The 24,313-nt window shown below is 42.6% G+C and overlaps 1 protein-coding gene across 2 annotated transcripts in view; it reads right to left on the bottom strand.

Moving 5' to 3' along the window:
• The window catches only part of LOC116303340 (uncharacterized), a 30,382-nt gene extending 24,998 nt beyond the window's left edge, over window positions 1–5,384 (bottom strand). For both annotated transcript variants that reach the window (XM_089033021.1, XM_089033020.1), the window contains exons 1-5: window positions 5,083–5,384; window positions 2,980–3,876; window positions 2,545–2,632; window positions 1,946–1,977; window positions 171–665 (exon numbers count right to left, since the gene is read on the bottom strand). In XM_089033021.1, the coding sequence (XP_088889147.1) occupies window positions 171–665; window positions 1,946–1,977; window positions 2,545–2,632; window positions 2,980–3,850 (1,486 nt within the window). In that variant the 5' untranslated portion in view covers window positions 3,851–3,876; window positions 5,083–5,384. The remainder of the gene's footprint in view (window positions 1–170; window positions 666–1,945; window positions 1,978–2,544; window positions 2,633–2,979; window positions 3,877–5,082) is intronic.
• Between the last annotated feature and the right edge of the window lie 18,929 nt (window positions 5,385–24,313).

The raw sequence follows: 24,313 nt of genomic DNA on the forward strand, positions 1-24,313 counted from the left end.
TCCGTGTTCGTCAATCAAAAAATACTAACTCAGTCTGTTGGAAATTTAATTGACGGGAACCAAAAGCCCAGAAGTCTCAAACTAGTTTATCTAGTTGTCTGGGTCACGTAATTTCAAATAACCTCTCAATACAAGAATTACATTGCTCGGCGTATAGCAAACTGCTTTACCTTCTCTTTTATGTACATCAGCTAGGCGCTGTTTCTGCTGCACTCTTTGACATCCACTGAACAGATTTGGTTCATTTTCTCTGTAAAAATCCGAAGACCTGCAAGGTGATTGCTGTTTATATCTCTCATCGGTAACATCGCCATCATCATCGTCATCATCATAATCCATTGCTGCTCTCAAAGCACTAGTCTCTCTTACGAACCCATCATAACTAGCACTCTTGTCGTCATACCTCGCTTCTTGCTTTAATGTTGGACTGTAATTCTCTTCGTGTGCTTTCATGGGTGATCGTCGCTTGATCACATGTGGGGAATTATCGAACGAAGTACTTTCGTCTGTAGCAAAGGAGACTTTCGTTTTTCGTGGGAGGTTTTTCTTCATCTCTTCTGGTGTCTGTTGTAAGCTACCAGTGTTCATAGACGAAGTAGCACTTCCTTTACTACTAGCATTGCTGATGTTTCTTTTTTCATCTATTTGGCTTTCGCCTCTTGAAGCTTAAATAAAGATATATTTTTAAAAAGATTTAAATGTTATTCATACATTGAAAAAAAAGTATTGAAAATGATGTAATATTAAACATACACAAAACATTTTATAAGAGAGGTGTAGACCTAATTCATAATGGTGCAATGCTTTCCCTTACTGACCACATGTCATTCCCAAGAGTATAACTTCTAACTAATATTTTCGTTTAACGGTTGAGCACGAGAAGACAACTAAAAAAACGCATTCTCAAGGGAATGACACGTGGTCTGTGATGGTAAAACACAATGAATTTGGTCTTTTAAAAGTAAGCAAGTATCATAGGTGCACTATTCTGGTGGGTTCAATAGACCATTCAGGTTAGTTGTACTACTTTGCATAGGTATACTTATCACGGATAAGAGCAGATGCAAAGGGGATGGGGTAGGGTTTGATCAAATAGCAAGTACCCCATACTGTACAACTTGCACTAAAGTACTGCTGTATTGTGCAATACACCTTTCCCAAATTCGCATGGATGACCACGAAACAATGGTTTGCATTCAAGACTGGACTTGATTCTCCTATTCATCAAGTAGTCAAGCGAATTCGGGAAAGGTCTATTTTCTGTGAAATAATATTTACATATTCTCTAAATTAAGGCCCTGTTACACTGTGAAATTTGATGTGAAACTCGCAATGCTTAAAAATGTAGCATTGCTGGTTGCCAGCCTTGGTGAGGGTTATGTGTAATGCTCACCATCTCAGTCAGCAACTGTCAACAATTTGTAACTCATAATAATAATTGGCACAAGAATCAAGGTAGCAGCAAACATGGTAAACATACAATACAATACAATGGTATTGGTATCTGAAGAAGAACCAGACAATTTTCCAACACCAATAACCTTTTTATCTCCCTTAATTATAAGCAATTTTGGTCATCTTCATCTCCACCTTCTATTTCACTAAAAATCATTTGAATAGTCACTTTTAGTTCTGTAGACTGTACTGCTATCTTGAATGACTTGAAAATGTGTGCATGCATGCACTCTTGAGAAATATGCCTTAAAATTGTGAGAATAGTTGCTGGAGGCGTGATAAACGGTGTAATGGCGTGGCCAGTTGCTGTACTCCATTGCAAAAAGTAGAACTAAGTTTTACTTCATGCAAAGCTACATGCAACAACAACAATTGTAAGAAAACCTCTGTTACACTATGCAATTCTCCAGCAACTTGTATTGCAATGGCATTGCAGGACAAGTAGCTGAGGAAATTGCAAAATATTACAGGCCTTAAAAATAATTCTCACTTTCTTGACCACTTGCAGATCCTGAATGCAGACTGAAAAAAATAAAGAACCAATTAATAATTTAATAATTAACTTTGATGATCAGATCACAAGATACAATAAAGTCATTCTGCACTGTGACCCCTTAAAACAGCACTACTTTTGACCAATAAGCGGGACGTAATGAAATGTAATGAAACCATGATAACAATCATTTTACTATGGAAATCACTAGTCTGAGAGTAGTAAAATGCCTGTTGGATGATTTACATCTTGCAGCAAAAGATTTATGTACCATGTGATTAGATTTATGTCTACCACGGGAATATGGAGAAAATGGACTTGAAACCGGATGAGCAGAAATTATAACGAATATAAGCTTGGGATAATGCAAACTTGGGATAATTTCCAAGATTACCAAGATCCACCAAGTTCATCTGACAAGAGCAGTGTTTCTTTCTATGAGTGCCACAAGCATTATGGTCACTCACACCAATAGTTCCCTGCATTCCAGAACGTGGTACACAAACATCTCATCACATTGGTACATAAATCTACCGCCTTGAGATATGCATTCCAAAGGACATTTTACCTCTAGTGATTTCTATACTATAAAATACCTTGAAGAGCTGTAATAGTTATCTACACTGCCCCCAAACAGCTTTGATAAGAGCTGTGCTCCTTCTTTTACTTTGTCATCATCTAGTTCTGAATAATAAAAAATAAAAATAAAAATCAATCATTGATTATTGACACTACATGCATGTACACATACCGTATTACACTCCTATATTCCTTTTTCTTTCCCTTCTTTTCTTATTCAATCCTTTTTTATTTCCACTTCATGTCTTACATGGCCTCCAGTGGATTGTACTTCTTCTTACCAATGCACAATTCCCAGACCTTCCCTGTCATAGCTAGGTAAGTAAATTTAAAGCCGGTGTTTGTTGATACTTTCTTGCCTCTTTTATCATTTTTTCCCCTGGTTCTCCAGTCAACAATCGATCAACTTAGATTAATTTATTGCAAAAAAAAAAAAAGAGAGAGAAAGTTACCTTGAGTATCAGCATCAAAGCTGACAGCAAGGTTCAATTCTTTCAGTTTTTCAATAATAGAGCCATCCAGTTCATCATCTTGCCTTAACAAATCTTCAGTTGCTTCAGAGGCAATGCTTCCAACATCTGCTTGCTCTGGGGAATCAAAGTGTTCCTCTTCTTCATATACTTCTCTGTTCCATGATTTGTCAAAGTTAACAGGAGAATTTTTATGTCTCCAGCCTTTCCTCTGCTCTAGTTGTGCTTCTGATATGACAAGTGTAGGGCCTCCTCTAGTCAAATCAACTCTTTTATCATCATAAAAAATTCTATCTTTAGATTTATCTTTGTGTTCTTCCCTTTGTTTTACATCTCCAATGATTCTTTTTCCTTCTTCTACACATGGTTTTGGTTTTCCCTGTTGTGCAATAGACTGTACTTTTGTCCTTCCTTGAGATGGCTTCCCCAAATTACTACCTTTCTTTTCTATACCAAGATAGTTTGAATCAGAAATAAATTTTTGAGTTGAAGGATATTTTTGTTTGCAGGGTTCTTTCCCATTAGGTTTTGCTGAGTATTTTGCCTTTCCTCTTTCCTGGTAACCATGTAGATCCGACTCCTGAAGCTTTTCACTAGCTGGAGCTCTTCCCTTTTCTTCCTTTCTTTGATCAAATGAATCGATCAAATACTGCCCTTTTCTGTTCTCATTTCTTATCCTAGGAGATTGTCTATTTTCATTATACATTAAAGAAGAAATCTTTTCAGCTTTTTCAAACTTGGTGCTTGGTTTTAAGTCAAACTCATCTATCTCTCTAATGGAAACATTTTGTCCTAGTAAGTACTCTGTGTCATCACTGCAGATTGATTCAGAACTCAAATTATTTTCATCCATAATAATCTTCTCTTTACTCTTAAATACTGAAAATAAATTTAAAACATAATCAGTATATATATATATAAGACTAGAATTACCATATTACATTTACCAAATTTAACAAAGAAATTGTTTTAGAAAAGTTAAGTTTAAAAGCATAAAAATTCAAAAAAATTCTGTATAAACTAATATTGAAGCAATTTGTTGCAATTGATTAATAGAATATTTACTTTAAGCTTCAAGCAGAGAAAACCCCAAATTTTGAAAATTGGCAGTCATCACCTGCACATGATCCCCTCCCCTATAAAGATAGAGCTCTTTTGGTCTAAGTTATTGACTGAAAAAGGAAACACCCTTGGACATTATTATATTAAAGTAGCTAGTTATACTGATACATTTCTGATTCAAAAAATAAAAAAACAAATTGTCATAGAAACAGCTTCACTAAACTGCATTGTTATCCCATGTTATAAATGTTATGCCGCAGGGGAACAGAAAATTTACGAACATTGTAGTAGAACAAAATAAGAATATTTATTTTTCTTTTAATTATTTATAAGGATATGATTGTTACATGTGGCCAGGTAGAGGCAACACAATGATGTTTGATCAAAATTAATACTTGTTTAAATTTAATGTTGGGAAGTCTAGAAAACAAGAAAAAACTGAAATAGTTAATAATTCCACCCTGGTTTGTCAGCTTCAATTTTGTAAACACTTTGAGAGTCTTTTCAACAAGAATGGCATTGTTCTTCATATTGTAAACTACTAACTATGACATTTGGAAACGACGTCTTTGTGTGGAAGACAGTCCAAAAAATACAATCGATCGTAATTCATCTACAGCCAAAGGGAAAACTTGTAAGTTGAACTTTCTCTTTTTTGATTTCGTACAAGATCGGGAAATAATTTGTTTTTGTTCAAAACAAAAACAAATTTAGACTGTTGAAACTTGATACCCCATTACAGTATATATTTTCACTCATGAGTACATAGTAAAACTCTGGATTTTCACTACGAAATTACATAAAAACTTCCAAAAGAAAACCTTAAACTTTCATAACAGCACTAAATCACATGTTTAAGGCTCATTTTTAGTAAATATCGATAAAATAAATTAGTTTTGAAGGAAGAAATAAGTCCAATATACTGCCATAGTGTATCTGGAATTAGCGAGTGACCGCGAAAAGCCACAAAAGCCCAGATTGAATCATAATATCTAATCTATGCAATCTAGCTTTTGGACTTACCTTTAATTATGAAAGTCGTTTGACGAGAGAATCGACACCAATAAGAAGTCAATAGGATCTAATGAATTTTAGATCAAAAGAATCTTCGTTCGAGTTCGGGACGAGTTCGAGAACGCGATCTTTCCGGGATGTTCGAGTCCAGTAAAAACTTCTTGAAAAATGTTCGAAACTGTGGAAAACTGGGTGGATGGCGAAGGGATGGAGAAGCATTATAGTGATCTTGAACGTGGTGGTAATCCTACTGTCTTTTTGAGTTGATTTTCAAATAATGCTCGTTGCCCGCCAGAAACACGTCGATCGTTAGAAACCTGTCAGATGGGTAATCATACATGACAGCTGGGACGGGGAAGACTGGAAAACACAACCCGCGGGAATCTCGCGGGTCGCACTAGGCAAAGTTTGATAGAATTTGGTGTCTTTAATCCGACAAAACCTGTCATCACGCGTCCATCAAAACTTTGCAAACTGAACAAAATATCAAAAGCGCCGTCGAACAGGGTAAAAACTGCACTTTTTGGTCAAAATTTCTTCAAACAAAAGAAATCACAGCGGGAACTGGTCCGTGTAAATAACACTCCACAAAGAGCTTTTCAATTTAGTTGGCGTGAATTGGACATATGAAATTTGGCTGATTTTTGAACTTTTCATTTTTTACGATCATGTCAAAATTCGAAAATTATCTCATCAATGTCAATTTTCAATTTTCGAATTCAAAAATGAAAAATCAAAATATATATTTTTGAAATGACTTTTCGATATTTTGATTTCGTACTCTGAAAACGAACTTTGGAAAAATATCCTGTAGACAGGGGGGGTTAAGATTAGGCGGACTGAGGGTAGGTGGGTCCACTAACAACAACAACAATAATAAAAAACATAGAGGGAGGGGAGGCACCAAGAACCCACCTACTGACCGGACTTTTACGGCACGAGGTTTCTAGTTCGTAATCGTATCATCCCGGCTTCGACTACACTACCTAGGCCACTTTGGAAGACAAGTATGGAGCGTGAGAACGCGATAACCTCATTGGCTAATGCTGTTATCAGTTCATCTCCGTCTAGCTTTACTGTTATCTGATTGGTGATTTTTGATTTTTCCTACCGTAGTCGTGCCGATGAATGTCTCTCAAAGAACAGAAGACTTGTAGATTCCTTTCAGAACATCCTCGTTGTAATCCATAATTCTCGGTTAAAAACACTCCAACTTCACGAAGCGTATATCCAAAATCTTCTATAAGATGTTTGATTTCGTGTTCATAAGGATCTAAAACACTTCTGTTTGACGCCATGTCGTTCATTCAAATCAACACAAGTAACAATGCTTCAATCTCGCGCCTTTTTTTACAAAGTGGAAGCCGGGATGATACGATTACGAACTAGAAACCTCGTGCCGTAACAGTGCGGTCAGTAGGTGGGTTCTTGGTGCCTCCCCTCCCTCTATGTTTTTTATTATTGTTGTTGTTGTTAGTGGACCCACCTACCCTCAGTCCGCCTAATCTTCACCCCCCCCTGTCTACAGGATATTTTTCCAAAGTTCGTTTTCAGAGGACAAAATCAAAATATCGAAAAGTCATTTCAAATATATATTTTGATTTTTCATTTTTGAATTCGAAAATTGAAAATTGACATTGATGAGATAATTTTCGAATTTTGACATGATCGTAAAAAATGAAAAGTTCAAAAATCAGCCAAATTTCATATGTCCAATTCACGCCAACTAAATTGAAAAGCTCTTTGTGCAGTGTTACACGGACCCACCAAGGAGGGTGTTATAACAACATGTAAACCTTGAGAGAAAACCATGGAAGAATTTTCGACCAATTTGTACGATGATGAAAGCGGAAGTGGACCCACCTACCCTCAGTCCGCCTAATCTTCACCTCCCCCTGTCTACAGGATATTTTTCCAAAGTTCGTTTTCAGAGTTCGTTTTTTGATTTTTGAATTCGAAAATTGAAAATTGACATTGATGAGATAATATTGGAATTTTGACATGATCATAAAAAATGAAAATTCAAAAGTCAGGCAAATTTCATATGTCCAATTCACGCCAACTAAATTGAAAAGCTCTTTGTGGAGTGTTACACGGACCGTTATAGTGCATTTCGAACAATCAGGATGCTTTGCGGCCAAAGTAGTATAGGGGATGGGGGTTCCAGCGCAACGACCACCGGAGGATTACCCGTCTAAAGTACCCCCCTCGATTCGTACCGCGATTACCCGCATCCCGCGTCTATGTAAAATATGTTAGTCTATATATGGAGTGCGAAGATTGTAAAGAGTTTGCTTATGATTTCTGTGTAAAGTGCTTGAAACCCAAGTTTGTACCTACTAAGCCAAATAAGTATATTTGTTGTGGTAAGAAAATGCAAATAGAAGACGACACGTCAGCACAGTGTTACGAGTGTGGTAAGAATATTCGTAATGCCGTACCAAATGCCACCAGAGAGCAGTATTACGCTAATGGAGGCCGTAAGAAGACCCCATACAAAAGAATAAAATACTTCAGAGACTGGATGAGTCACATTCAAGGTCATCGGCCGGTATATTTAGACGACGAAGTAATGGAAAGAATTATAAACCACTTAGAAGAGCCAACGCCACAAAGCCTACGGAAAACGCTGAAAAAATTAAAGCTAGGGAAATATTACAAAGCTATTCCCTATCTTTTGTCTGAAATTACCGGTAACTCTATTCCTGAGGTTTCTGATATGAGCAGAGCCGAGTGGATGTTTTGTCGGCTGGATAAGGATATCCCTTATTACCCTGACGTAATCTACGAAATATTTTACAAAATTGACCCCAACCACCCCCTGTTAGGATGGATTCCAAGGCGACTGACGTAATAATATGACAGCTGCGAGGCGGGGTTTTAACTTTCACGTGGCGGAAGTGGCGTACCGAGAAAGAATAATGAGTTGTTCACGTGTAAGACAATAGACAACATTCCAATCATACCCCTTCGCCTTAACAACCAGCGAGTTTGAAAGTAGATTTGAAATTTACTTTTTGGAGGCTTCGTTGTTACGGCGCTCAGGAATGTGCTGACGTCAATGATAGCTTCAGATATAAATATGAGAAGTTCGAACCGATTGACATACTAATGAATCAGCCCGATGAAGAACTACTCGATTTTGACGAATATGATTTAACCGTTATTTCACAAGGCTCCGGAGTTCAAGTACCACCAGCAAGAAAAAGGGAAAGCCTAGATGATTTCTTGATGAATCTTAAGATGAAAGACACCATTCCAAAGCAAGATGTTAGGAGGATGTGGGTAAAGAAGTCGGATGAAAGAGACAAGGCCTGTAAGCAACTTAGGGACGCAAAGTCCAAGATAGAACGTTGGATGGCGAAGGCAAGGATGCTGGAGGCAGTAGTCAAGAAATGCGAGCAAGACTTACAAGGTCTAGAAGGTCTCATGATGGCTGATATTATGACTCGATAAAGGCTTGAACCCTTAGCAATAAGGAGTATTTGTGAGAACATAACATGTAATAATAGGACTTGACGAAATAAAAAGATGTGAAACTACTTGATTACGCATATTTTCTAGACTGTCGTTCAATATGTAAATAGAATCCCGTCACGTTCTTTTCAAAGCAGATGTTTACTGAGCAAGCTTTCTTTGAAGCTCTTCTTTCGCTTCTTGATAGATCTTTTTGCGAGATTCCTCGGAAAGATCTCTTACGATTGTTTTTTTATTCCTTATATCCGACTTTAATTTCTCGTACTTTTCCTCTTCGGCCAGAATAAGCGAGAATTCTACGTCGTCTATCTTTCTGTCACGCAAAGCCTTTGAGACAAGGTCAGTGATAGTATTTACTTTAGCCCTTGACAGAGCTATTGTCGTGTCAAGCTTGGATATCTTGCTTGACAACTGTTTCATAATGCCTGTTGTAACAGCGGAAACGATGCCGCAGACGGCGCCGACGCTAGCCAAAGGAACTCCAACAATTATTCCCGGTCCAGTAAGCGAAGTAGCAACGCCAGAGCCTGTTAACGCCACGGACATGGAGCCGGAAGTTATCGCGATTTTATGTAATATGCTTCGGGCTCTAGCATACTTTTTCCTGACCTCCTCATAGTGCTTCGTTTGACCCTCTAAGTAAGCGAGGATTAGATTTGCCTTATTCAAGCGGAAGTTCTCGGCATTCAATTCATTGGGTTTTGTAGGTAAATCAGGATAGAGTGGAGGTGCTGATGGTATGACATCCATTATATATACTACTGTACGACGCTTTTGGGAATGATATACAGGAGCAGCCACATCACGACAACCGGGATTACTGGAACTGGAGGGCCTTCAGGAAGATGTTTCCACATGCGGATGCTAGTAAGTTCGAAAGAAGACCCGATGGTATTTACTATAACGGCTCCAGAATGTACAGTAATGAGGATTTGAAACCTACGCTGGTTAATCAGATAGACGATCAACTGAAGAATTCTGGTTATGTTGAACATAAGCCTAAGCCAACATATGTTGAACATAAGCCCGTGCAAGGTTGGTCAAAGGAATTATTGCTGGGTACCAGTACTTATCCGATACCCGCAGTTTCATTTGATAAACACCCAAGCTTGGACCTAACGCTGAACATGCGGATCTCTAACAAGCATTCCTTTCCGTTAAAGGTGCGAGATATCTTCAAAAACGTGCCCATTAATCATACCACCGCTAAGGAATCTCATGAATGGTTAAGTGGTCCTAACATGCGTTATTGGCCGCAGCAGCTGAACTTTGCGGTTTGGTGTGCCACTAGCGGCTGTGGGGTAAGCGCAAACTTGATGAAGAATTCAATATTTATGTTTCATTTTCACTTCACGGTTAGGAGAATACTACATGAGATGAGCGTTACTGCATTGCCGGGAGATGCTGCGTTTTATCCTAGAGATAACAAATACGACGTTCCAGCCTATAACAGGCTTTGTAAGGAGTTCGGTGTTGTAGGGAAGGATTTTAGATGCACTACCGGTGCTAACAATGGTTTGGGACATATTTGGGCTTATTGGGGGATTGGTGGGCATGTGCTAAGTGATAAGGAAGTTCATGCGCTGCAGTTGCGATGGGACACGGGATATCACAAAGAAACTCACGACAGTAGCACCTTCTTTGAACCAAATACCAAAACCACTAAGGAAGTCAGAGACGGACCTCTGTTCAAAGATGAGGGCGGTAAGTATGCAGGGGCCAATCCACTGATTATTAAGATTACCAACGACGAGCAAACGAAGCAATACTTTAATTTCATACCCCCAGAAGGTAAAGGACTAACCAAAGCCGGCCTTGCCCGTTTGAACCGCAGCATAGAAGCTTACGTGTATTCCATCCTTGGAGCTCAGGTAAACACCCGATCCAGCATAGTGGGAAATACGGGCGCCGCAGAAGAAACGCGAGCCGAAGCTTTGATTCTATTCGAAAGTTCGATTTTGGAGGGCGACATTAGCAAGGGCGTACAGCGTTACCAACTAGCTATACAAAATTCTAAGGCCCGACTGGACTACGCAGTAGCCCCGGGTTGTTGGTTAATGCCTAGTAATTTATCTATAAATACTGGTTCTGTAGTAGGATACAACAACAAACTTCAACGAGCTACTAAGGATATGAAGTTTGGGGTGAATGACGTGAACTCTGACACTCTTAGGAACATTCCCCATTTCGTGGAGAAGCCAAAGAAGGAGCACGTAGAAAAGCCCGCACCAAAGAACGTAAAGAAGAAGGTCCTACCTGCGATACCTGAGGAATATGACCATAACTTACTAAAAGCCGGCTTAGCCGCCGCGGGCGTTGGTCTGAGTTATTATATATGGCGATGAACAACCCCTACGTAGCTGGAGTAGATTGTGTTTATACGACTTACACAGGCGAGAAAAAATACACCCAAGCATCTTGGGTTGATGTCACGGGCATGTCCGTGAATTTGAACTACTCAGGAAAGAAGTTGATAATATGCAGTATTTGCATTGGTACGGCGAGTGATGCAAACGTAGGATTTCGTTTCTGCGACGACAATGGAGTATTACAGCCCATGCGCGCGAAGACAAACAACAGAGAGCCTACACATTTCTCGGTAGAGCCGCCCGACACCAGCACCGAAAATCTCTCGGTTTGGACTTTTCACATGGTTGCTGATTGCCATGGGAAGGTAAAGTTGCAAATACGCGTAGATGACACGGCGTCGGCGTGCATAAATAGCATAGAAGATCAAAGAGATCGACCTTATAATCACGCGACCATCAGCACTCTTACAGTGTTAAGCCTGTGAGAATCTGTGATTCTTAAATTATATGAATCCGCATTTAAGTGAAACGCATTACGTTCACTACTTAGACGTAAAGGAGTACGCAAGGCATGAGTGGTTTGATATGGGAATGTGGGTTGAAGTTGGAGGTCCTGCGTTAGTCATTTGCACCATTAGCATTAACACGGGAGTGAGCGCGAATGTGGGGTTTAGGCTTGTCGATGAGAATGACGAGCCTTTGCCCCCCTATCGAACTTCCCCGAACAGCAGAAGAGCGGCCCACTTTTCGATGGAGCCAAACGAATTTAGCGGAGAAGATCTGACGCCGGTCACGTTTCATATGGTAATTAATTGTAAATATGCTAAGTTACAAATATTTCCTGATGACGGTAGCAACGATGGGTCGACGCCGGGCAGCGCAAGGATAAACAGCATTGGCGTGGGTAGCAATATTATCGATGCGGTTTGGAGTCATAAACCCATTTCCACTATGAGCGTGCTGCCGCTAGCCCCAAATTATCAGGGCGGCGCAAATACTATCTTTCATCATCCTCAATCAAGGACGCGGAAAGAGCGCAGCAATTCTAAGGACAGGAAATCCAAGGTCCCTTCATCGACCTAGCTTCTTCAGGAGTACCACCCCAATAGCGACAACCAAGATCCAAATGTTATTCCCCACGAACTTCAACAGTTCTCCGCCAGCCCTAAGTGCCAAGGAAACAACCGAACCCAGCAGCCCAGGAAGACCGGCTGCCATCTTTTTTCCCAAGTCCGTTAGTCCATTGCCTAATTTCTTTACGCCCGCGCCTGTAGCCTTAAGCGCGGATAGGATAACTCCTACTACGCTTGAAATAGCGACCGCGAATGCCAGCGGAACGCCATACTTCAAAAGGGCTCTTTTTACCTTTTCCTTGGTGGTAAGCCCCAGCTCTTTTTCCAGGTTTTCCTTTTGAGCCCGCAATTCCGCAAGGCGTATTTCGAGGGCCTCCACTTCCCTTTGAGCTGCTTCCCTTTCTTCCTCGGTACGAGTTTGGTCCTCGATTACTTCTTGCTGCCGCTCTATTTGCCCCTCCAGGTCTTCGATGGCCTGATCTCTTTGCCGGATTTGCTCCTCTTTAGTGTTGATTTCGGCAACCAACTGCCGCCGTTCCTCCAAAGAGCCGGTTATGGTGATTCGTAAGTTCTTAGCTTCCTCATTACTAGTATCCAGGTCTTGCAGGGCAAGCCGGAAGGCCCTTTGAGCGCCGTCTTTTTCGCGAAGAGAAATGTTTCTTTGTTCTCTAAGTTCTAATATGCGTTGATCCTTGTCGTCGAGTTCTCTTTTTTGAGTATCGAGGGGTAGTTGATTTTGTCTCATGTATTCTGCCTCCCTTTCCTCCATTGTTTCCTTTAGTCTTTCGACTTCCCTTATCGCTTCAACGCCTTTTTGTTGCTGCTGCATTATGGTTGCAAACTTTTCGAAGGCTTTGCCGGCGTTTTCGCTGTTTTCTCTTAGTCTTTCCACTAGATTAGGTTTTCCTAATGCGTCTTTGATTTCTTTTGGGAGATTACTGGTGAGCCTGTCGGAGTCTCTCCTTTGGTAGAGATTATACCACTTATCCCTTCCTTGATACTGGATTTGAATTTGCCCCTTATCTCCGGTTTGGAAATTAAGGCGGGTCAAGTCCACATTTGGAAATTTCTCCCTTACGTCGTCTAAAAGCCCCCTTAGCATTTCGGTTCTTAGGTCCGTGGAATCCAAGTTTTGCAATTCCAAGTACTCCGGAATAGATCTCCCTGGGTTCCTTGATTGCCACTTACCCTTTAAAGAGTGTAGAGCATTGCGGGCCCTGCTACCATATTTGCGTCTTAGCTTATCAAAGAGACCTCGGGAGTCTACGTTGTCATCGGGAAGCAAAGACTCGTATTCTTCGTCGTTAATGTCGACTTGACCTTCTTCGGTAAGGGGATCAAAATCACCTTCTACTTCCATTATATATGATAAGCTCAAAGTTAAACCCCAACGTATTACCTAAGCAGGTTGGCGGACTGAAAGCAGAACGCACCTTTCACCGAGTCACATTCACACCTTCTAGCGCAAAGCCAGGAGAAACGCTGTACGTAGGCGTACCCCGCCTAACAGATAACCTAGTGTTGGTTCCTGGCACCCTGGCGCTAAGGTTTGATTTGGCGGTGCAACCTACCACCGCAGATGAAAGGATTATCGTTAACAACCTTGGTCGCAACATCGTTTCAAAGATGCGAGTAAAGTTCGCCGGGGAATCCCTCTTAGACTTAAACAACTATGACCTGTACACCACCTACAAAGATCTGTGGCTGACTGCATTCGAAAGGACACAAAAAATAGAGCAGGGTATCGGTAGCGTAATATTACGTAAGGTTAGGACTCCCACCAAGACACAACCTACCGATTCTGGCGACGCAACTGACGTGGCAGATGCAAAGGCCATCAAGACAGCCTATGGTACTAAATACGTAATACCATTGGACTTTGAGGCTATTACCAGCCACGGGGTTTATTATCCTAGACAGTTGAGTGAGTTGCAGTTTGAAGTGACCTTAGCCAACATGACTAACATCATTGGCGGGTTAAGCACTGCGTTGTCGGGAAGTATTCATCCATACGCCATTACCAACCTGGAATTGCAGTATGAAACCATACACTCCGAAGATCTAGCACGTAGCGCTGGCATGGAATACAGCGCTGGAAAGGCTTTCTTGTACGACCACGCGGTAATGCACAAAACCTTTAGTTTCCTGGATAAGACAGACGCGGTAATTACTCAGAGCATTAATTTACCACGTCGTAGTCTTACGGGGCTGATGTTGGTATTTATTAAGCCTTATGAAGCCGGTAAGCGCGACTCTGAAGCCTTTCATAACCCCGGCATCACCAACGTCGGGATTAGCATCAATGGAGTTCCAAATAAGGTGTATTCGCAGGGAATGAAGCCCTCAGACATCTACAGGGAAATAAAAAGAAAGTTTGGGGATCAAGTTGCACCCGGTGAGTTCTTTACCGATAAGTATGCACTGTGGATTGACATGCGAACCACCAACGACGAGGATTTACATGGGCAGGGATTGCGTCTGGTAAATACCCAGGACGGCATTACCCTGGAAATCAAGCGTGACTTAAACGCTAGCGCAGGCGACTCAGACAAGATCAACGCATACATCTTCGTCGTGTCTGACGCGCAACTGAGCGTAGAAATGAATCAGCTAAAGAGCGTTGCGTATTGATTCGCGCGCTGCGCTCCCTCATCCAAGAAAGGATAAAAATATCCCTTACGTATATAATGCTTCGCGTATTCGAAAACAACAACACCAAACTGCAATGCATAGTGCAAGGCGATAAACTTTATTTCAAAGCAAAGTCCGTGGCTGATGCCTTGGGTTACGTAAATTCCAGAAAAGCGGCGTCTGATCACGTCTCAGAGGAAAACAAGGTAACTTTGAGGTCTATAAAGGGTGTAAATCTGACTGACACCCTTAATGCGCAACCACATTCCGTTTACATCACTGAAATGGGTCTTTATGAGTTAATATTCGGGTCTGAAAAGTCCGTAGCTAAGGAGTTCAGAAAATGGGTGTTAGGTGACGTTCTCCCTACCCTCAGGAAAACAGGTAAGTATGAAATAGAGCGGCGCTTTGACAGTCCTAACAAGTTGGTATTCAAAATAGAAAATGAATTTGACCTGCATAAGAAGGTCGTAAACTACATACGTCGATTCCACCCTATCCTACTGCTCGCACCAGGTCTTGGAGAACTACAGGACTCGGCTAGCAAAAGAATAGTATGTTGGCAGAAAGGTTACCAGGCGGGGCAACCCGACATCTTAGTTCTCAATGCACATAAAAAGTATAATGGGTTATGCCTGGAGTTGAAGACGCCTAAGGGTAACGGCGTATTATCCTCAAAACAAGAGGCGTTACTCACACAATACGAGGCAAATGGTTACCTAACCATGGTGTGCAATGATTACGACCTTATATGCAGGGAGATCGACTATTACGCGGAAGGCATTCGTGTACCTTGTCCTTGGTGTGTTAAGGCTTTTAAGACGCAGGAGGCGTTAAGGACTCACCAAAGAATATTTCATAGATATAATGATAGTTGAACAGACACACTGGCGTGAATTAGTTCAAGGTCGTACATACAAAATAAAAAATTACGTCGTTTTCGAAGACATCAGCCGTTTAAGACTGGTCTTGGAATGCGACGGTAAAGAGTGCACGCTATGGGCACCGGACTGCGTGAGGTACGTCCTTCAAGGTGAGGAATTCACGCACATACGCAGCTATGGTAAGGTCAGCGGTCGATGGAAGTTCGACGTTGAAAGGAAGGTAGATGCTAATCCTCTTTGTGATTAGAAGTGATTAAACATTGGTCTGCTACGGCGGACCTCATTTTTTCTGTCATGTGGTAAACGGATACGGTAATTAAGGCACCACCTATGAACGCTGCGATTTGAGGTATCATATATCTTTATCATTTTTCCAAGCCTTTCGTACCGCCAGGTAATGGTCTAAAGGACGTGGTCCGTCGTATAGACAGCACCAAATATGTTGTCCACTCCGTTGACAGCCGCAGCGATCGCAAATAGCCTCCCAGTGTTCCCTGTCCTCCCATTTAACGCCCTCAACATCGTCAAAGCCTACAAAGGTTTGGTCAATTTCCTTCTTACGCTTTGTCAGCACCCGGGAGGTTTCAAGGGGGCAACAGCGTTCGGCTATGTCACCGTGGGTTTCGCAGGCAATACCTTCGAGGTGGTAACGGCGGCAGCGGTACTTATGCCAGTTCTCTTCAAAGAAGGGCTCATCACAGCGGCGGCAGCAGTTCTTAAGACAGACCCTGTTGTCGCGGTGATATTGTAAGGCTTGGAGGGTGGACAGCTCTCGACCGCAGTCACCGCAAAGGGTGCTTACGGTCTTTTGACAAACCTTTTTGGAAAGATGGTATTGCAGTCGCTGCTTACTGCTGAAAGATTTATTACATTGCATGCACTCCATTATACATACCTTATTTTTTATTGTTATTTTGTTAAATGTCTGCAAGGAGTCTTAAGATAGGGTCTATTATTTCTTGTTGTTTTGTTAAATGCCTGCGAGAAGGTCTTAACAAATTAACAATAATTATTAAGACTCTTTTGAAACCTCTTATCTTACTTTAACAAATTAACAATAAATAAGAAGACCTTATTTGAAACCACCTTGCAGATCCTCTTTGTAGGTGTCAGCTAAAGTTCGCTGTGCTTTAGGATCTGCGGGACACCAATGCCCAACAAAGGATCCTTCGGGGAATACCTTATTACAATGAAGGCAGGTGTATTTTTTACACGGTTTGGGTATCGGTGTTTTGGGAGGGATTATGCAGTCGGCAGGTAGTTCACACGTAATACAGTCCATATATCTATGGAGGGTATCGTATGAAATCCTTGATGGACTCCTTAGCCCAGCCTACCATTGTCAAAAGCGCACCAAACCGTTCTGCACGCTTCAGACCGCACATTTCATCGTACAATTCCTGCACGCGCTCTTTTAACCGGTCTATCTCCTCCCTTTGCATTTCTATGGTGTCTTTTTTATCCTTTGCGTCGGCGGTAATCCTTCTTACTGCTTCCACTGGTTCCATCTATATATGAACCCAGATCACATGCCTTGTAACGCTCTGATAGTAGGACCCACCGGCTGTGGAAAGACCCAATTCGTCGTGGAGCAGCTATTAGGATCCTTTAGATACCGCTTTGACTACATAGTGCTGCTTTGTCCCACCTACGTGAATAACCGCACCTGGGAAGGCATAGGAGTGAAAGATGACGACTTCTTCGTAGATATTTTAGACCCTAACGAGTTATCCAGCCATCTTAAGTTCTGGCACAAGCAATTCCCTAAAGATACACAGACTTTACTCATACTGGATGACATTGCCTGTGGGGACGACGTAAAAAAGCGCACCTCCGAATTAGTGAAGCTCGCCTTCAGCGGTAGACACGACAATATCAGCGTTTGGTTGCTCTCGCAGCAGCTTACCAGTGTCTCTAAACCCTTCAGGGAAAACATAGGCTCCCTGGTCGTATTTTATACTCCAAGTAAGTCTGACCTGGAAACCATCTTAAGCGACTACGGCGGTGAGATATCCAAGGAACAGTTACACGAATACATGCGGCATTTAAAAACGCACCAACATTCCAAGATGATCTTCTCTTTGAGGTTTCCGTACGCGGTTGGAATCTTTGATTCCTAATGTATATGGACATTGAGCAGCTCTTAGATGAAGTCCCCACACAGTTAGATGAAAGTAACCTCAAGGAACAACTTAACATCCTTGTGTCTTCGGGGAAGTGTAAAGAAATGATAGGCAGGGAACTTACCCATGAGCAGGTTAATAAGCTGTCGGAAGAGGAAGTCAAGAAGTTCCATAAGAGGTATGAGGCTGCCCTTGCAAGTAAGACCACGGACGCCGTCGCAGACTCCGCTATCCGACTTGCAACTAAATTACTTGGACTTGCGCTGCCCATAGACGACGTGGAGCAACTACAGAAGGACATAAGAGATGACTATGTCATCGCCCAAGAACTTAAGATAACCTGCGGGTGGTTGTCCTTGAAGTGCGGTAAGTTAATGGCAGTCGCCTCTGCGGCACTTCACGTAGCTCAGCACGTCGACTTGAAGGAGGTACTAGGTTCCTTAGGAACATCTTGGAAGGACTTCAAGAAGGACAGAGAAGTCGAAAAGGTCTTCCAGGCAGCACTTGCTGAGGCACCTGCAAGTGACTTATCAAGTACTTAGTCAAGTCATTCGCGGGAATTACCCAGGCCGCCTCAAGTACCTAGTTAAGTCATCCTTAAGTACTTAGTCAAGTCGTCTTAAGTTACTTATCAATTCCTTCAAGTCCTTAGATATAAATGAGTGAATCGAAGGCGGAGGAAACCCCTCAAGTAGAGGAGCAACGAATCACCAAGGCTAAATCTCCAGGCAGAGTTGCTGCCGGAAAGAAGCTCGCGGAGATGAACAGGAAGAACAAAGCAAAGAAAGAAGAAAAGGTGGAGGAAGAGGAATCCTTTTGGAATCCCGGCTACGTCATCGGCGCGATAGGAATTGCTATAGCAGCAGGCAGCCTCTACTTACAATGGCGGGCTACGAAGCCAGAAGTAAAGTGGGAGGCCCCAACATATCGCGCACCTGTGGAGGTTAGAAAAAGCAAAATCCCTGAAATGGAATAATAACCTTCTCGCTTTGTAATATAATGTCGACCGCGTTGTTGAAAACTGTTGAAGAAGCAGCTATCATTACTTCTATTGTTGCGGGTATTGGTTGGGTAGGTAAGAAAGTGCTCAAAGAAGACTTTACTGAAGACCCAAGCAAGAGCTTCGCTAATTTTGCTAAGATGACCGCTGCCGTTGGCGGGGCTATCATGGTAAAGGATTACCTACGGAAGGAAAAGTACCTACCTAATGTATAATGGTTAGCTTAGTCGCAGGTGGAGTCATTGCAGCTTTAGCATTTACAGGGGCTAATTATGGTGGTCAATATTTGGATAGATTAGTTAGAGGTGATCGCAGCGGAAATTTGGCCGCCGAAAGAAAGAGACACGACTTAGCGCTGGAGAAATATCAAAGGGACGTTGCAGCTTGGAATGAAAAAAGACAAGCTTACAGGGATTGGTTGGATAAGAATTACCAAGACAAAATGCAGGCGGATAAGAACTTCGAAAACACAGACTACGCCTTTAAACTTTATGCGCAAGCGCATCCCACAGTGGCGTTAAAAAAGCCTCAGTTCAAGAATTACTACCAGCCTTCTAAGAAACAAAAAGATAGTGAGCTGGTCTTCGTAGGAGTCGCAGGGCTGGCCGGAGGCGTGGCTTTGGCGTATCTAATATAATGATCGTCTTTTTGGAAAGCGACAAGAATGACTTTACCACGTATTTGAATCCTCCCATCAAAGCCTGTAAGGTTCGGTTGGTTAGTTGCTCTTTGTACAATTCTTGGTATAATTTAATTAATGGCTTTGTCATCGGAACTTCCGGCACCAAACCAAAAATACCAGATTCCCATTACACCCCCATAACACTGGCTAAGGAGCTAGCAAAGCATGGATATACTCTTACCACAGGATTACCCCATGAAATGACATTTAAGAAAAATAATGGGAGCGCCAATCTAAAGGACAGTCCATTGGTAGAACTCCTGGGCCTTACTAGTACCACGATAAATAGCGGCAGTACATATGATGTAAAATGGAAAGTCGCATCCTCTTACGAAGTCCATTGCGATTTAGTCCATAGTTACGACAATGGAGAAAAGTCTTCTCTTATGTCCAAGTTTCTACCCAAAGGTAATCCATTTGACTCAGAAGAATACACTCCCATTTCTTTGAGCTATGACTTGTCTAATTTGGTAGAAAGCATAAACATCACCATTAAAGTGGACGGAAAGACGGTGGATTTTAACGGACGCAAGATCAATCTTGTTTTGGAATTCATATAATGGGCCGCGTAGAGGACAAACTCAAAAGGATTTACTATGGGCCTGAAGGCTATTGGAAAGGAGCGTCAGCTATCAAGAAACTCGCGACCGCGGCCAGGGTATCAGAAGAAACGGCTAAGAACTGGTTGAAAAAACAAACCCTCTGGCAGGTTTATCTTCCCGTGCCCAAGTACATTCCCAGGCCCAGCTTTACCGTAAATACCCCTAATGAAGTTCATCAGGCGGATTTGCTCTTCTTACCACATGACAAGGTGAGAAGAAAGACCTATAGGTACGCTTTGACCGTAGTTGATATCGCAAGCAGATACAAGGACGCCGAACCCATAATCAGCAAGGATTCTGGGGAAGTCGCAGAAGCCCTAGGTAGGATTTATAAGCGCGTCTTGAAATGGCCTAAGCTGCTGCAAGTGGATGCGGGAACGGAGTTCATGGGCGTGGTTACTAAGACCCTGAAAGACCACGACACTAAAATTAGGAGAGCCAAAGCTGAGTACCACAGGGGTCAGAGCATCGTCGAAAGATTTAATAAAACCTTGGCTGAGCGTCTCTTTGGGTACCAGTATTGGAAAGAGCTGGAAGATCCATCCAAACGCAACAGAGAATGGACTCAGAGGCTCCCCCAGGTCGTCGCGGCTTTGAACAACGAGGCGGCCAGGGCTACGGGAATGAAACCCAAGGATGCCATAAAAAAGAAACACGTGGAACACAAGTCCTTCGTCAGAAGTTCGAGGGCGGTCTTCCCCCATGAAAAAAGATTAGGTAATGTCACGGTTCGATATCTCTATGAGCCGGGTGAATTAGAAGGAGGATCCAAAAGAGCTACGGATCCTAATTGGTCTTTGGAAACTTACCAGATCCGAAGTGCGATAGCTAAGAAGGGTCAGCCCATCTTGTATTATCTTCACGATGGCCCCACACGTGGGTTCGTCATGGAAGAACTGCTTATCGTGTGATGTCCGAATGCTATCGTATGGATACCATCATCACACATCCACCTCTTACCGTCAAATGCAGACAGTGACACCTTCTCCTGTGTAACGTTGTGTATTTGATGTCCGTAGCTGCGCAGGCTGTTCATTTTATGTCGCTGTTCCTTACGCGTACGCAGGACCTTTAAGTATGAATCGTGGGTTATGTCCTTCTTAACCACGTACTTTTTTACGCCTTTGGCTTTCTTTTCTACACCGTCCAGCTTTAGCACGCTGTACATCTTGGGTTTCAGGCCCACGTATTCCACGATGGGTTTTCCTTTCATCTCATCCTTCATTTTCCCGATTACTTTCTTGTTTTTAGGGGAGTAAAGGAAGTGGTCGCGTGGGTAATCACTGGTGTCGTATTCATCGATGTCGGGAACACAGTCTTCGTAAATGTCTTCCGTCTGCACCTCTAGTATCAAGGAATCGGTGTCGGTGTATAAGAGGCGGCACTTATCACCGTATTTCGGTTTTAGCTTGTCGTAGTAAAACTCATACATGAGCAGCTTTGATAGGTCTAACACTGTAAACCCCGTGTATACGGGTTTATTCAGGAATAGATTCGCTTTCTTCATGTAAATCACGTAGAAGTTTAACATTTCTACGTATCTAACGAATCCAGGCTGTGACACGTATGCTTCTGCTTCCTCTCTGGTGCTGGCTATCTTTATGCTTACGCGCTTGCGGATGTTCTCCATTGTCTTACCAAATACGCTATTGTTCATTAGTTTAAACAGGTTCTTTTCGAAGTCATTCTTTGCCTGCGTACGCTTTTGTGTGTTAAAGTCAATGTAGGAGCGCATCCATGGTTCCTGCGTGAACTTCAAAACGCGGTGAATCTTCTTCACGCGTAAGCCGTGGCGCACATAGAACTGCAGGTTGCGGTAATGCACCACGTACTTTCGCTTGTCCATTAGGTTCATCGTTAGCTTCCTGTAGGGTTTGTAGCCAGGACACATTTCCCTCTGCAGCGGACTCAGCTGCTTAAATGGTATTTCTATTGCTTCTGGTGCTAATGGGAACTCATTGTGTGCGTCGTGCAAGTGCTCTGGGTATTCCAGGTCCACCTCCAGCACGTAACCTTTGTCGTCTTCTTTACCTACGTTTAGGTAAAACTCTATGGGCTTTATGTTGTCCCATTCGAAGTCGCGTACAGGTAAGTACTGCGACATTGCCCAACCGTAGAGGTTGTTTGCGTCTAAGTAGAAGATGTATGTGGTTGGCTTCTCCGGGTCGTACTCCACCGTGGGATTGTTTGCGCGGGCGTATCGTCTGCTGGGTCCGCAAACACCACCGCGGATACCGTCTTCCATAAAGCGGTACATGTCGTATTCCGTTAGGAGATCCAGTTGCGCGTTTGTCTTCTTTAGAAGTGCACTCCAACTAAGCCCAGGAGCCGTGTAGAAGTTCGCTGGATCCAACCCGTAGTATTCCATTGCCATCTTTCGAAAGCTTTGGAAAACATCTGCGAGCAGCACTACGTCTGAACGTAGGTAGATGTCGTGGTATTCTCCCATATTCTCACAGGAGTACTTTTCCCACACATCTAACGCATGCTGGTACTCCTCGTCCTTTATACCGGACTCGTTTAGGGTGCTGTAGAATCTCTCTTTGGGTGGTAGGGGTTCTTCGAATCGCTCCCAGGAATCCATGTATTCGTATGGGTAGACTCCTTTCCTTTCCGCGCCGTATTGACTGGAAATGGGGAACTCCGTGTTGTATTTAACCAAGTTTGCTAAGGAGTCCGCCATGAACTGCTGTGAGTCTAAGAACTTCAGCTTGCCTACAGTTACGGACATGTACCTTTCTTTGTTGTTGGGTATGCACTTTACTTCGGAGCCGTCTGTTCCTTGTAAAAGTAAGTGACTGTCGTAACCCCTTAAATTGTGAAAGAATACGGGTATTTCCATTTCTGGGTCTACTTTGAAGTTTATATTACATTTCCAATGAGCCGCTCCTCTGTATTTACCCGTGATGTGGCAGTGATCTCTAACCTTATCCACATAGAAATCCTCAACAAATGCTTTGTGGCAGTGAATGCAGTGCGTGGAGGGCTTTCCCGGCTTCTCACCTTTCTTAGCATACTTCCCGCATTTAAAATGAGCTTCTCCTAGATACTTTCCATCTTCGTCCCACGCTTTCTTGGCTCGTCTTCCAAACTGGAGAAGCGTATGTTGGCAAATGTGGCATTTCTTTGCCTTGGTAAAAGCCTCCTGGTTCTCTTTGGTAAATACCATCTTCTTTGGGTGTCTTAATTGTTCTCTTATCTCTTCCTCCTCTTCTCGCAATGCTTCTAGAAACTCATTAGCTGCGTTCTTACCTCGGTAAATTACAGGAGGGTCGGCCTTACCGTCTGATCTGACTACTATGTAACCAAAGGAGCAGATCTCGTGTAATCCCACCTTATTCGTGGCACCACTTTTCTGCTCTTCCTTAGTTATCAACGCTTCAAAGTCTGCATATATCACGTAAGGCACCTGCATCTGCTTTTGATGGTCTGAGTAGGATAGGTTCTTATCTGTGGGCATCTGGATCCGTTGCGCCACGTCTTCGACTCCGCGACACATTTCGTCGTGATCCTTTAGAGCTTTAACGCTGGTAAAGGATAATAAGCAGCAATCGCAGAAGTATTTCTTGCCTTTGTGTTTGGTGTGTCTGTAAAATAGTCTGCTAACATGTTTGACCCACGAATAATGTCCGCCGTGGTAGAAGAGGTGTATTCGTTCTCCTTTACTCTTTGACAGCGCTAGTGGCACTATCGTTTGGTCTCTGACTCCGTAAACGTTAATTGCTAAATCGTTTATTTCCTCAAATATGGGGATGTCTATCAACTGCATGGGAAATTCCACACCATCCCACTCTAAATCGTCTGTGGGATACTTACTTGTCCTACAGGGATCCTTATCTACTGGATACAGTGCGGATCGTATTGCCCACATAAAGCAGCGGTTGTCGTCATTCTTTACGTTGACTATGGCTTTTTTCCTTTCTACCCAAGTTGGTAGGGGCACGTAACTTCCTCCTCGTATTGGTACGTACCTTGCCATGCTAACCTCCATACCTTCTACCTCCTCCACTGTCCAACCTGATCCTTCTTTCGTGTAGTTAGACAGCGACTCCATTATTGCTTCTAAGGCTTCGCTGAGTGACTTATCCAGATTGGTGGACTCTAATATCACTAACGACTTTGATCGCAGCATTGCTGTCGTCGTTGCCTCATCTTTTGATAGACTCACTTCTACCATTATACTCGCTTTCAGGGCTCCTAATTCTTCTATACCTTTTCGAAGCGTTCTCTTGACCTTCCTTTCTGACTGACGCCAAAACTGTCTAACGTCAATCTCACCGTTACCGGGTATTGACACCGTTTCGAAATTGCTTTGGGATTCCATCTATATAATAGGAAATATCTTATACCTAATTCCAGACCCTTTTCAGATCGTCGTAGTCATACTCACAATCCTGACAATGCCAAAACAATTTAACCTTAGTCTCAAACTTCTTACCACATCCACAATCATAGCTGC

This window comes from Actinia tenebrosa, unplaced genomic scaffold, assembly GCF_029948245.1.
Source record: "Actinia tenebrosa isolate PJP-AT-01 unplaced genomic scaffold, QUT_ActTen_1.0 PGA_scaffold1__47_contigs__length_23844297, whole genome shotgun sequence".
Taxonomy (NCBI): Eukaryota; Metazoa; Cnidaria; class Anthozoa; order Actiniaria; family Actiniidae; genus Actinia; species Actinia tenebrosa.